Source organism: Aulonocara stuartgranti, assembly GCF_965226115.1.
Source record: "Aulonocara stuartgranti genome assembly, chromosome: 11".
Lineage (NCBI taxonomy): Eukaryota > Metazoa > Chordata > Actinopteri > Cichliformes > Cichlidae > Aulonocara > Aulonocara stuartgranti.
In genome coordinates, this window is record NC_138947.1 from 1,287,871 (window position 1) to 1,302,875 (window position 15,005).

The following is a 15,005-nucleotide window of genomic DNA, read 5'->3' on the forward strand; positions in this document are numbered from 1 at the left end:
GCCAATGCCACATCGGCCCACAGGAAGCGCACACACGTGGACTCTTCTTCTCTTTCACAACATCTGAGAAGCTACGAAACTCTCAGAGCTGCTTCTGGGAAGTGAACCGAGGGGGGGGGGGGGGGGGGGGGGTGTCAGGTGTGTTCATTTACAGGCTCGGCTGCAAAGTTGACCTCAGCTGACAAATATACACTCGCCGGCCACATTATTAGTTACACTATACTCGTGCTCCTCAGAGACTGGTCCACGTCGATATGACATCATCGCACAGCTGTTGCAACATCCATCAGCTGGCCTGATCAGAGTTTGGTGAAGTTGTGTGTTATCCTACTGGAAGCAGCCAATCAGAAGACGCTGGTCCGCAAGTTTAAATGATGCTCCGTTTGTATCGTGGGGCTCACCGCGACCCACCACGCCACCGGCCTGCACCACTGATGCTGTGGTTGTACGTACAAGTGTTGTATAAGAGCCGGTTCAGTTACCGTGGTGATGTATGTGTGTGTTTGAGTCTATTAGTCCTTGCTCTGATTGCCCTGTACCGTCTGCCTGAGGGCAACAGTTCGAACAGGGAGTGGCCAGGATGTGAGGTGTCTTTTATGATGTTTTGGGCCTTTTTAAAACAGTGGGCGTTGTGTAGAACTTCCAGTGTGGGGAGAGGGCAGCCAGTGATCTTTTGGGCGGTGTTAATGATCCCTTGGAGTGCTTTCCTCTGAGCCCCTGTGCAGCTAGTGTACCAGATGCATATGCAGTAAGTTAGAACACTCTCAATGGTGGCTCTGTAGAAGGACACCAGCAGTCTCTGTGTGATGTTATTCCTCCTGAGAATTCTCAGGAAGTACAGTCTCTGTTGGGCCTTTTTCAGCAGCTCGGAGGTGTTCACACTCCAGGAAAGGTTCTCCTCTATATTGACTCCCAGGAAGCGGAAGCTTGCCACCCTTTCTACACAGTCCCCATTTATGAATAGTGGTTGGATCTCTGCCTTTTTCCTTCTGAAGTCTATTATGAGTTCTTTGGTTTTTGAAGTGTTGAGGAGGAGGTTATTGGCCTTACACCATGACGTCAGCTGCTCCAGCTGCTAATAAACTGTCCTGTGTGTAAGAGTGAAAGGACTTTCTACTAATTTACACTAAACTTAAAGGAAGGAAAAGACGAGGCTCCCTTCTTTCCTCACCGAGCACACACACTGAAAACACAGCCGCCGCTTCCAGCTGCGGCGTCCAGACTCAAACTAAACTCGATCGCCCGGCCCTCGGTGGAAATCAGCACTGCAGAGACCTGGAGGAGACGGCCAGGTCTGACCTTCTGACCTCAGAGATGAACTCTGGATCCTGGACACCGGAGCGGAGCCAATACACAAACTTTCACTTCAAGGCTTGTAAAAATATAAATCGTCCCCGAAGGATCGAGAACATTGCTCACACTTCAAGATCGGCTTTCAGCTTTAGAGAGCGAGGCAGTACAAAACATCCAGCGCGTCATTCCCCACGAGCATGACCTCTTACCTTTGACTGCGTCACTTCTGTGTGGGGCTTCACGTGCGCAGCAGCCACGAGGGGTCAGAGTTACAAACCGACATGTGGTAACCTCAGCTGGGTCCATCATTGCAGTCTGACTGCACTTGTGCGCCTCACACAAAGACGGGGAAACATTACGAGAGCCGGCGCTTACGCAGCTTTTCTTCTGTTCTGTAGCTCAGCTACACGGCGAGAGACGCCCATGTCACCAGACGAGGGCGAGATCAGGAGAGATCTGCTTCCTGAGGATGAATCCTGTCCACCGACGGCTCGAGCTGAAGGTGAGCCGGTACCTGTGAGCGTATACCGTGCAAAACAGATGTGGCCAGATGATGCTGCGTTTAGATGCAGAGCAGTCGGCCGGTCGCCGATGCAGCGGCCGGTGGACTCTAAACATCAGAGCGGAGTCTGGGCTACGATCGACACTGCGTGTGTGCAGAGGCAGGATGTTGCCATTTGTGTTGTCGCTGTTGCACACACGCTTTCAGCTCTTTTCCTGTTAAACTCATTTCCTTCAACGCTGCGCGACCAACAGACACATGGAAACCACTAACGCTCGTCACCTTTGCTCAGAGCTCAGTCACAACCACGAACAGCCGACCAAAGGAGAAGCTGCCCGACTATCAACATCAGAAACCCACTTTTCAATCTGATGACGTGAAACAGAAACTGCTTCTATAAGCAGATACATACCAGAGACATGGCCCGGGCCACCCTCTGACTGGCAATGTCTCCCCAGAAGTCTCCCATAGCTGCTCAGTCCAAAAACACAGACTCCTCAGGGTCAAAGAAATCCTGCCACACGAGAGAAAAACTGTGGTGGAAGTGTCCCACAGAGCTGTGAAAATCAAATCCACCAGGTCTGTACGTCTGCAGCTCGAACACAGCGTGGATGTGCGAGTGTCCCCGGGACAGTAAGTGAATCCAGACAGCGAGCTGCCAGCAGAGCCTCGGATACGATTCAAGTATTTATAGCAGAGCTGTTGCTTCACTGAGCAAGCAGCCAGCCTGGAAGTCTGCAAACACAGCAAGAAAAAAAAAAAAAAACACTGAAAAAAAGGAGGCGGGGCATCTGCTGACAGAGGCGTCATCCACATTTCTGAGCAGGAAAAAAAGGCAAACAGAGCGAGAGCAAACTGAAACTGCTGACCTGAAACCGGCCTCAGCCGCCCCGTTTTCCACCCCGACACGTCCGTACCCGCAGTGTTTACCTTCCAGGTCAGAGGTCACACACACGAGACTCCTTTATAGTCACAGATGTTCAAATCAACATGAAATGAACCAAATAAGATGATTACGCCTCTAATGATTCACCTCCTGTACTTACTGCTGTACGCTTACTGACGCCTGTAATTACGTTTTACTTCTTTAAAGTTGCCACTTCCCATTTTTTATTTCCATATTATTTTATTGTCTAGCGCATTTATTTCCTTATGTATTTATGATTTGTTTATTTAATGAATTTACATGACAAGTCGTTATGTTACAAACTCCTCATAGTTGAAACAACCGCCTCAGGTCACTGCTGTGAAGCTGCACAAATAACAAACATATTCAATTCAATACATCGTTACTGAAAAGATAAACACATATACATCCCCATTTATTCAATTATATAAAGAGGTGCAAGTTGAAACTAGTTCTTGTTAGTTTAGGCAGTTTGTCACAAAGTCCACAGTGCAGGCTGTTGGCTGCTGCCAGTCACAATGCAAACTTTAAGCCTTTAAGCAGGCGAGTTAGAAAATACAGGGACAAGCTGGGAATCGTCCACAGCATTGCGGCCTTTCCGGTGTGGCGGATAAATACAACAACCGAGACAAACACTGTGGGGTTTTGTAAATATAATAATAAACGCAAATTTGCTGTGTGATTGTGTAACTTTATTAGCAGCGTCCTCCGCTCAGCCCCTTAATGCTCTCAGGTCGCTATGGCAACACATAAATATTTCTTTCAAAATAAGACGCACAACTACAACACGGGAGAGACCCAGGGAGACCGAGCACACGATTAAAACCCTGAAAACCATAAAATTTCACGACCGAGTCTCAACTCTCACGGCCCGGACCATGACCCGGGGGTTGGGGACAGCTGATCCACAGAGACCCAACAGTTGGTATCAGGCTGTACACATGTTTAACGTGGGGCCTGAGCCCGCTGGAGCCCCTGCTGGATGCTGGGGGAAGTGCAGGGTGTGGTGCTTCTGACAAAACTCTGATTTACTGTCTCAGCCTAATGCTCAGAGTCTCGTTCGGTCCAGCATTTCTCCCTCTGTCGTCCCAGTTTTTGGGCTCCACCAGTCCACTGTCTGTGTGAGGAAGCTTTTCAAATGAGTTCCTCTCAAACTAAAAGCAGCTGCCTGTAGGGCAGAGACGACATGCATGGGAGGAAACCCTCTGTGGCGAGACGAGCCGTGGGGTCAGCTGACGATCCTTTACTGACCTTAAAAGACGAGCGTGAGCTGCTGAGAGGAGCACGGCAGCAGGGAAGCTGGTCACTGCGTTTAAGGCCGAGAAGTGAGGAAGTCAGGAAAGTCTGTTTCCATTTCACATGTGGAGTTTCTCTGCTCTGGTCACGTGGCCGAGTCGGCCACTTGTGGTTGTCAGAGGCCAGATGAGTGCATTGTGGAGGAAATGTAAAAGCTCCTTGGTCATGTGTTGATGTGTTCATGCAGCAGCTTGTTCTCGGTTCTCATTAGAATTCCTGAGCTGAGTGGAAAAGAACTGGTGTGGCCTCAGAGGCACGTACGCAGTATCGCTCCATTTATTGTTTTCAGATGCAAAACTCCAGGCTGAATGCCGTCCCGGTGGTGAAACGGGACGCTGTCCATGCTGAGAAACACGAGACGGCTTCATTTACTCTTTCCAGCGCTGCCGATTCTCCCTGCGAGCAAATCGAATTTACCCACCCCGACTCTCCCACAGGGACTCCCAGGTCAGGAGAATCGGCTTCCTGCATCACCGAGATTAAAAAGCAACCGTAGAGCGAGGTCAAAGGTCGGAAGACAACAGGAGGAACGGCAAACGGTCCCATGGGACTCGGATTACTTAAGGAGAGACGAGCTGCGCTGGCACAAAGGAACAGAGCAGGTCAGGTGGTTCAAATCTGCCCTTAAGGCCCCACAGCAGAGGCGCTGAGCAGCATGTGGAAATACACATACATGTACGTGCTACAAACACCCACATGAAGAACGGTGGCAGATATTTGTCCTTCAAACTGGGACCATGACTTTTTGGGGTCTTAAACTGGGACTTTGTTCAATCGGAGCTGCAGTTCCTCTGACGTCCACCTGAGGCGCCGTCACAAAGAGCAGGTTTAAGCGCTTTTATTTAAACAGGCTTTCTGCTGATTTTATTGAATCATTATTTATTTACGTTAAAAAAATACCTGTTTATTTTATTATGTCTTATTGTATCTTTATATTGGAGATCATGACATTTAATGTTCTTGTATCAGTTTTGGTTTCTACAGCTGATAACGGCCAGCCGCCGCTTCCTGGCTGCTAAGAACCCGTCATTAACCAAGCAGCAGGATGAAAAATAATACGGCAAAAGTATGAAAGAAGGGAACATGGAGCGAATGTTCTTTTATGCATGAAAACATTTAAGTTTGAAGCTCAAGCTCCACAACCTGCTGCAGGCTTCAGCTATGATTCCAGCAAAGAGAGAAAGAAAGAGGAAGTGCAACAGGGAGGAAGAATGTTTTTGGAAATCTTTGCAATGAAAATATAATGACACACACACACACACACACACACACACACACACACACACACACACACACACACACACACACACACACACACACACACACACACACACACACACACACACACACACACACACACACACACACACACACCTCCCCTGAGACCAGAGAGTCTGTGCTGATGCTGCCATATTAGGAGAACCAGCAGGGAGGAAAAACATCTGGACTGCAGCAGCATTTACTAAACACATCAGCAACTGTGGGAAAATTCACACCACACACACACACACACACACACACACACACATACACACACATACTTTGTTCCCCAAAGATCAAATGCTTCCCATTCACATTCAAACTTGTGGCCACCGATGCATCGTTGCACGCGACTGCTGACGTCAGCACGCAGCGGTTCGCTCTGTTAACTTTCAGACACCATCAGGCGCCATGGCAGAACAAAGCCTCAGTGAGTCCGAGGAGGAGGAGTGGCCCCCGCAGTGCGGAAATGTGACATGATTGTGTTATGGCGGCATGTGTGTCTGCCTGTGAGGGATGACCAAGGCTGGACCTCCATTCTTCTGTTTCAATGTGGCTTCTATAACAGGAAGTCAGAAAGAAACAGACGAACGTGACGCTCGACCGTGATGTGGGAATAATGAGAATAACGAGTTCCCAGCTGGGATCGTTCCTGCAAACGCCTCCTCAGAGTCAGGACAGCAGATCGCAGCTTCACAGCTCACTGAGCTCAGCCAGACGCTGCCCCCTGCTGGTGGGTTTGTGCAGATAAATACGATTGTTGAATCGCTTTATGACATCATGATGCATCGTTTTCATCTCCTTCGACCATCTAAGACAACGGTGTGATCACCTGATGTCTGGAAAACGCCGCTCACTCTTATTTTGAAGGTTCAGTCGCTGCCTTCCTGTTATAGTGATTATAGTTTATTTCTCTCTTTCGTTTTGACCTTTGGTTTTTAAGTCAGTTTAGTCTCCGGGGTGGATTCTCTTGTTTCAGTCCTTACAGCCAGGCTGCTGCAGCGCAGTGTTCAGTTTGAGTTTCCTGTGAGCTGCAGGGGGCGCTCTAGCTAGAACATGACAAGGGTGGAGAACTGATAGGCAGGGTTTTAATAGTTTTGCAATTTTCTCTAGTTTTTATTTTTATTTAGTTTTGTCTTCAGATTTTCAATTTTATATCAGTTTTAATTAGTTTTTACCAATTGTTTGCTAGTTTAGTTTATAGTTTTTTGAAAATCCTTAGTTTCAGTATAGTTTTGATTAGTTTCAGTATAGTTTTGATTAGTTTCAGTTATAGTTTTAGTTGTTTGCAATAATTAAGTGCAACAAAATCCCAGTTTCATCATATCAGTCATGCTCTTCTGCTCATCCTTGGGTATGTTGGCTGTCAGATTGGTGTGCAGACAACAACCTGGACCTCAATACCACCAAAACAAAAGAACTGGTAGTTGACTTCAGAAGGAGGAAGTCCGAGCTGCAGCCTGTCAGCATCAACGGGGAGTGCGTGGAAAGGGTCTCCAGTTTCAAGTTTCTGGGTGTGCACATAGACACAGACCTCCAATGGAGCTCTAACACCTCTGCGGTCTTAAAGAAGGCCCAACAGCGTCTCCACTTTCTGAGAATCCTCAGAAAAATGGACCTGAAGAAGGAGCTGCTGACCGTCTTCTACCGCTGCTCCATTGAAAGTGTGCTGACATATTGCATCGGTGTGTGATTCTCCAGCTGCACCACAGCACACAGAAAGGCACTCCAGAGGGTCATCAACATGGCCCAAAAAAATCATTGGACATCCTCTTCCCTCCCTGAAGGACCTGTACAGCACTCGCTGTCTCAAGAGGGCACGCAGCATCCTACGGGACTGCACACACCCAGGACACCGGGTGTTTAAGCTGCTGCCGTCTGGCAGGAGGTTCAGGCTGCTGAGGTCCCGAACAAATAGACTCAAGGACAGCTTTTACAACAGGGCAATAGCCCTGATCAATGTAAATAGCTGACCTGACTGGATACCTCCCTGGACTTTTTAGGGGGAGGTAACAATGTTTAAAACGATAACAATAATATTTATATTTATAACAAGGTGCAATAATAATTAATGTGCAATAATAACAGTGTGCAATACACATACACTTATTCTTCTTTTTTATACTAAGTTAATATACTGTGTTGTGTTGTGTTGTTTGTTACGTTGTGATGTGTCATATCGTGTCGTGTTGTGTTATATGTAGTGCCGACGTAGGACAGTTTTTCCAATTTCATTGTACTACTGTACTATGTATGACTGTGCAATGACAATAAAGAGTTATCTTATCTTATCTTATCTTATGTTGCTATTCCAGCTACCATACCCTGCACAGGTCGCCTGTCTGTCGCAGGGCTAACACGCAGAGACAGACAACTCACATTCCCACCTATGGGTTCTTTAAATAAATAAATAAATAAATAAATAAATAAACAAAGGCAGATGAACAACCAATGATACCAGGCAACTATAAAATGTATATCTTGGCCCCAATGAGACTATTAGCTCTTGCAGCACCGGGTGTTCCTAATTTTGGTTCAAGTGAATTGATAAACTTTGTGAAGGCAATTGACTCACACAGTTGTGTAGATGTCCCCGTCCTGTTGTCTCGGGATGCATCACGCTGCCTTGCCTGGGTTAGCTTCTGTTTTCTGGGATGAGGGTTGAGTGTGCTCCCTTCTCAAGCTAAGCTAGGTTAGCCTTCTTGTGTGAGCTTTTCAAGTGCATTTTAAGGTTTGTGGGATTTCTTCCCCTTTAGAAATGTCCCTCATAATTTGTCTCTTTCCACTACAAGACACTTGCTTTATCCAAAACACAGTCATATTCAAAGTAATCCCAAATTGGACTCTGGCGCTTTCTCCCGACTTTTCCTGACATGATTCTGCGCGTGGGCGGAGCAGCGACACAGACGACTCGACTAACGTGCTGCCACCTGCTGGCATAATGAGACACAGCAAGAAAAAATCTGGAAACTAAACTTCATTTTCACCCTCGACTATTGTAGGACACGCACACATCAATGAAACTAAACACATTTTTGCTATAAATTCAGTTAATTTTAGTTAGTTTTGTGAACACTCATTACAGTTTTAGTTAGTTTTCCTTTTTTGTTTTTATTTTTATTTCCGTTAACGAAAATGTTTTTTCACTTCTAGTTTTCGTTATTTCGTTAGTTTTTGTTAACGATAATAACCTTGCTGATAGGCGGAGCTCATGAGAGGAGCAGGTGAGGCAGCTGATCCATGCACCGCTGTTAAACACCGGGGAAACTATATTTAACCCTTTAAAGCCGGTCGGACCAGCACGCTCCGTTTTGCGTAACTATTTTTAAATCCCGGTAGCTCTGCAACCACGTAAGCTAGCGCAATCATTTGTTTTGCATATGAAACCGGAGGAGTTGTACTTACATCTGATGCCATCAGCTTGTCCTCGGTCACAGTTTCCTTCCACATATAGCTTTGCAAAAACTGCATAAAAGCACTTGCAGCAACAAAAACATAATATTCCGGAAACATGCTTTGCCGATCCGATCAGCTGTGTGTAACACTTCCTACATCCATCAGCGAACTATCGCATATCCGCCATGACCTGCCCGAAACCGGAAGTGATGTCATTTTGCGGAAATGTAGTTTTTTACCATCGTGGCCTTATGAGCCTATACTGGTGTTTTAAAAAGTTATGTTTGACTTTATGACTTTCTGTGTCATTTCTCGGATGCTTAGGACTCATATTGCACTGCTGGAAATAGTTTATTTTGATGCATATGCTGTTATTTTTGCAAATTTGCACTATAATATTTATTTTCGTTTTTCCTGCAGTGTATAAAAATTGGTGTATTTCAAAAATAAAACTATGAAGACACGTAAAATAAATTTCCTGTGGTGGGAAACTAGTTTGTGCAACTTTTTTGTATTTACAGTTTTGAGGGACAAGCCTCTAAAATTTCTGTAACTAGAAATATATGTTAAAAAAACGATTTTCAATATTTTTGTAGTTTATTGCACTTTTTTGCATTTTATGTAATTACTATGCACTTAATGCAGACATATTATTAAAATTTAGGCTGTAATGGTTGTATTGATGTATAGCAACTTGAAATGCTCCAAAAATGTCTCCACAGCATGTAAAAATATAACATAAACTCTGGCGGACTTGGTTCTATGGTCGGTCTTAAAGGGTTAAGATACATGCATGTACAAATTCCAGAATTGTTTAGCAAAGAAAACAAAGAAGTAAAGAGGTAGCATCATGTTTTAGTTGTTTTAGCTGGTGTAGTTACAGCTGAACGTGTTGAGGAATGAAATGCGACACATCTGCTGCTCCCACATCTCCAAAGCTTTAAACTCACCCTCGCTCCCGGCCTGAGGAGGCAGCGCGTCTCACAGTGAAACGATCAGAAATGCGAGCAGGAAAACACGCCCACGTGGAGGCAAATCAGCAGCAGCTTCCTCCTACACGACCCGGCTCGAGGCCACACGGACGCCATTCCTCCAATCAGAGCTGCCACTGAACCATCAGGACTGTAATTAGGGGGCGACGCACCACCACCTGAGCCCCGAACGCCACTTAATTACCCAGGATGCCTCTCTCTACACGCTTCACATCTGGAAATGAGTTCCAGCAATTTCTGTGAAATCAGACTTCTCTCTTTAAAGACAGACGGCTCCGCGGGGAGTAAAGGCGTAGAAATAAAGGACACAGCAGGGGGCGCTGTGGAGACGAGCGACGAAGAACAGGCAGGAGCAGAGGTTCGGATGGTCGACCTCCACCAGCTACACCTCTCCACCCGCCTCCCTCTCATTCACACACGAATGACTGCTTCTGACTTTCATCCCCGTTCTCTCCGGAGCAGACCTCCACCTCTCCGGGCTTCTGCTCCACCTGCTCTCTACTCTCCCAGCGTCCTCATCCACAGAGAGTCCTCGTCCGTCACTCCTACTCCACACCTCACCGCTGTCGTCACACACTTTGTGCACCACCCTCCACACTGCTGCTCCCTGATCCTCCGTCCCTCTTTCATGTTCATCATCAGTTACTACTCTTCATCCTCTTCATTAATTATCACACCTGTCCAGTAAAGTCACCAGAATTTATTTCACACCAACCAGCTCAGACTGAGATGCATCACCTGATATCATCAAAGGTTATCGGTCACAACCTGAATACTCTGGATTATATTCCACGCTGTGAGCACCACGTTTCCTCCACAAAACCAAACCTCCAAACGTTTCGTAGATCAAGAGTAAAAGCGTTCGTCTCTGGCGGTTTATCTAATCGGCACAAATTTGTATTTCTTATTTCACAAGATGGAAATAATCTAAAGCAAACATGAGACTTTCTTCAGCCTCCTGGAAAGACACGTTTATGTGGCCGATAACGCGGCACTGACACGGTGGCGCCACATTTCTATTAAAGCACGGAGGATTTACAGTCTGTGTGGCACCACAGCTGCATCAGCAGCACCCCGTCTGCAGCGACTTCACCTCCAACAACCTCCAACCAACACTCCCCGTACGGTCTGTGCGCCTGTGTGAGCGAGGCCTACACCCACCTCCACGTCGCAAACTTTCCTCTTTCCTTTGAGGGCTTCTTCTCCACGCAGCATAAAATTGAAGTGAGTCAGTCTGCATCAGTGCATCTATAGTAATACAGGAAACTCCCTGCAGACGGAGTTTCCTGCCGGGTTTCGCTCTAACTGCCCACCGGAGAGCGTGGAGCCTCCCGAGGACGAGTCTGCTGATGTCAGCACGAGTCCCTCAGGTGCACCATGACCTAGTTAGGAGGAAAATCTTTGGAGCGTGATTCTCTCCAGTCGCTAACCTGCTGCCTCCCTACGACGTCCAGCCGCCCAAATGTAAGACGAGTGCCGGCGATTCAGAGCGAGTCTGCGCTCACGCGTGAACGACCAACTTTCTCTGTGTGACGGTAAACACGGGCAGAAATCACAGCGCAGCCTTTCTCTCGCAGCTATGTGGACACCTGCAACAAAAGCTGCAAGCCGACACCTGAACGCCATCACCGCCACCGCGGAAAGAAACAGCTCAGGGAAATCTGACCTGCCAGGAGTTCACACGTACACAGCACCTCAGCCTTTCAGGCCCCACTGTGAACACCGACTGTGGCTCATACGTGGAGCAGCTGTGGCTCAGGCGCAGGTCTGGCCCCACCTGTGTGGACCTGCTGCTGCTCTGGATCAAAGAGTCGAATATCACCGAGCCAGACGCCTTCACTTCCTCCTCCATCTGCACCAACGATAACCTGCTCCATGGGAGCGCCGTGGCCGCCACACGGCCTTCGCATTGTTCGCAGCCGAGGCCCATTACAATGAAGTTGCACCTCGGCTTCCCCGGAGCCTCCACAGACAGGAAGTCAGCAGCACATTAAACAAGAATCACATCTGCTGAGACAAAGACGCGCACAAACACCGGAGGTCGAGGGTACAAACCTGCAGGTTCACCAGGAGAGGCTTTATGAGCCGTGACGCAGCGTTTCATGTTTAAATCTGCAGCTCAGTTTGACTCCCGCTCTGCAGGTGAGGGCTTCTTAGTCTGGACCTCTTTATCTTCAGGCCCGTTTCTTTTCTTGCAGCTTTGTATGACTCAGTTACAGAGGACTCGCCTCTTTCTTCGTCACACGGGTCCAGGAGCAGAAACGTCGGAGCTCTTATTGGGAGTTTGGCCGTGTTTGATGCGAACATCCAGCACTAGAACAGGAGCCACGAGACAGGGCGGAGGGAAGTGGAGAAAGGTGCTCGTTCATTAGTTACCTGAAGCTAACACTGGAGCACACGCTACTCAACACAGAGCTTTTTCACACTCGTGAATATTTGGTGCAAACTTGGCGTGCAGTTTTGCAAGAACCTCAACAAAACTTCAGAACGTGACCAAGACGCCACCGGGACTTCTGATGACTGACAAGCAGCTTTGATATCTTTCACAGTCAGTTTCAGGAGAAACAACACGACTTGTGCGTTTGACACGAATCCTCTGTGTGTGCACCGCGAGCCTGCCACAGCTCCCACAGAGACCCATTATAACACAGCACGGGGTGTCCTGCTGCTGTACACATGTGAAGCACATCGTATGCTCAGTTCAGTCACACGCCAGACATCGAGATATCTGCCCGACTCTTCTCTACCAGCGAGACTAAAGCTCCTCGGTGAAGCACAGCATCGTCTCAGAGCGGCGACACGATGAACCCTAGTGGATCAAAGTGTTCTGGTCGGTGGACACTTGGCTGAAAACATGTTAGAAACGGGGATACCGCCGGCCCGCGAAGCACTGGGCTGGAGTAACCTGACGTCACGCAGGGCTGAGCTGCTTTATCACATGAGACCTGAAAGCTGATCTGGGTCGCAGGCAGGTGAGCCCGAAGGTTTAAGAGGCACTGCAGCAGCTGGATCCTCTCATGGAGCAGGAACGTGCACTGGAACGACGTGCACATGGTGCTACAGAGCAAACTGACCCGTCGTGACGACTGAAGAAGTCTTTCTCCTGCTCTGTTAGATGTGCTGACAGAGCAGCTTACGTACGTCCTGCTGATGTTGACCCCGACAGCCCTGATTGGTCAGATGGGCCTCGTCGCACAAAACAAGTTTATCGAACCGTTACTCTACCTGCATTTGGAGTTTAGACAAAATTCATGGTCGTTTACACAGAAAGTGTTTTAGTTGCAGCACAGTCTGCACACATGGCAGCAAAAATATACTTGAATGCACAACAACAAATTAAATAAAAGTGGGACCGTTTGCTTACAGGACTCAGCCGCTCTTCAGCTGTAAATGGTTTAAATGGCTCTGTGCTGTGAGGGTTGAATGACATACCTCTCAGCGTTTATGAAACCTGACTCTGTTTATACACTACAGAGCTCTGAGAGACCATCTGTCCCAGATGTTTTATCCAGCTGAACAGGACATAAAAACTTGTACGTGAATCATCAAAGTGTTCTCCAGCATGTCTGCAAACAACAAGTCACCACAAAGTCCATTTGTCCTGCAGTGAGTGTTTTTAATGCATCACATGCATGAAATATTGCACAGCGAAGTTGCTGCAGGATTCATAACAGAATAAAAGAAATCTGACCCTCCATTGTGGCACCTGCAGTCCAGTCACACACCAGACTCATTCAACATGAGACGAGCCCGAAGAGGCAAGCTGTCAGAAAACTCTAAACACCTGAAACAACAGCACGAGCTGAGAGTTGACGCCTGGCTGTTTGATGAGTCTGAGCATCCTTTCCACACAGACAGACAGCAGGGTCCATCGGTGACGTGTTCAGTTAAACACCCTGCTTCAGGTTCTGTCTCCATGGTAACAGCAGGGCAGCATCCAGCCCTCCTGAGCAGGATGCTCCAAGCCAAGAAAGTCCAGCCTCACTATGAAGTCCACTCCACAGAGAGCGGTCACGGCGCAGCATCGCTACAGTGTCCTCCAAACGAAACGTGAATCACGCCACACACAGACACTCATCTCCACGTGGCCTGCTGACTGTACCACAGGAGGGAGGTAAGCCTGTCCTGCCCGGGGCTCACGCGGTATGAATGAACTGACAGGTCCTGACGGCTTCATTCCTAAAATCAACGTTTTTTATCCACATATAACTGATGGGGTGGGCAGCCTACGCCAAAGTCTATAGGAAAAACGGCTAATTTTACCCGGTGCGATCGGCAGCAATCAAACACAGTGCACGCACGCACAGTAGACACGTGCCCCTCTTTCCTAAATGCACTCTCCAGTCGCCATGAAAGGATAAGTTTGATTATCGAGAAGGACATTTTAATCTTGTTTAAAGGAGTAAAAACTGCACATTTCGGGTTTGGAGATGGTGGGAAGAGAGACCGACAAGCCGGAAGAAGAAGGGGGAGAGTAAAGAAAGTAAAGCCCGTGTGTGGATGTGATGCACGCCGAATTTAAGCTCACTTCGTCACAGATAAATTCACCCTTCTGTGTTACTGCAGCGGCTTCACAGACCTGCCTGGAGCATGTTCGCGTATAATTAGCCTATTTTTGAATGCAGTTTGGCCCAACGCGCATCATTACTTCACTTCCTGGCAGCAGCGTGGTCCCTAAAAAACAAAAGCGGTCGGCTGCCAGCCTTTTGTCTGCGGCCGGGTGAGCGGCCTCCCCGGGGACAACCGGGGACTGGTGAGGCGGCCCGGAGGCTTCCCTGACAGTGGACACCATGTTGGGTCCAGAACTTCTCCGCGGGCTGCGAGCCGTCCGAGCCCGCGGAGGAGGCGCTAGCCGCCGGCTAACAGGTACTCTTCAGGGGGAACTTACAGATGTGAGGAGCGGTCTCATCTGTTCGCGCTCTTCCTCCATTTCCAGCGCAGGTTCCTCTTCCTTTCACCCGCGAGCTGCTGGATCATCCGAGTTTAGAGTAGCCGCCGGCTCCCGGTCCTTCTCCGCCTCCTTCTTCTTTATTCTTAAGGCTTCTCCGCCGCCACTACTTTACGTCTGCCTGGAATATATTAACTCCAGCTGTAAGTCCCGCCCCTTTTTGACTGGCAGTTCCGCTTTCCAATGACGTGGCGGCGGTGGTTTTACTACCACCAATCGGCGAGCGGGAGCGTGCAGTGGGCGGAGTCGTGCCGGTAACAAAGCGTGAGCGTTCCCTTCAGTTTGTTGGTTTTAACGAAAACTTTCCGACGAATCCGGTAAAAACAAGCAGCGAAGAAAGCGGACTAGTCCGCGCAGTTTTACCTTCATTTAAACCGGTAATCGTAAAGTCTCAGAGGGAAAGCCTGCGCT

The 15,005-nt window shown here is 48.1% G+C and overlaps 1 protein-coding gene across 3 annotated transcripts in view; it reads right to left on the reverse strand.

Moving 5' to 3' along the window:
- The window catches only part of LOC309717860 (sodium bicarbonate cotransporter 3-like), a 42,308-nt gene extending 27,565 nt beyond the window's left edge, over positions 1-14,743 (reverse strand). The window contains exon 1 of one of the 3 annotated variants that reach the window (XM_082552735.1): positions 14,535-14,743. In XM_082552735.1, coding sequence (XP_082408861.1) covers positions 14,535-14,576 — 42 coding nt within the window. In that variant the 5' untranslated portion in view covers positions 14,577-14,743. Of the gene's footprint in view, positions 1-2,207; positions 2,547-14,534 lie in introns of those variants that run through there. The other 2 variants (XM_082552733.1, XM_082552734.1) reach the window with 2 other exon arrangements.
- Positions 14,744-15,005: the final 262 nt, after the last annotated feature.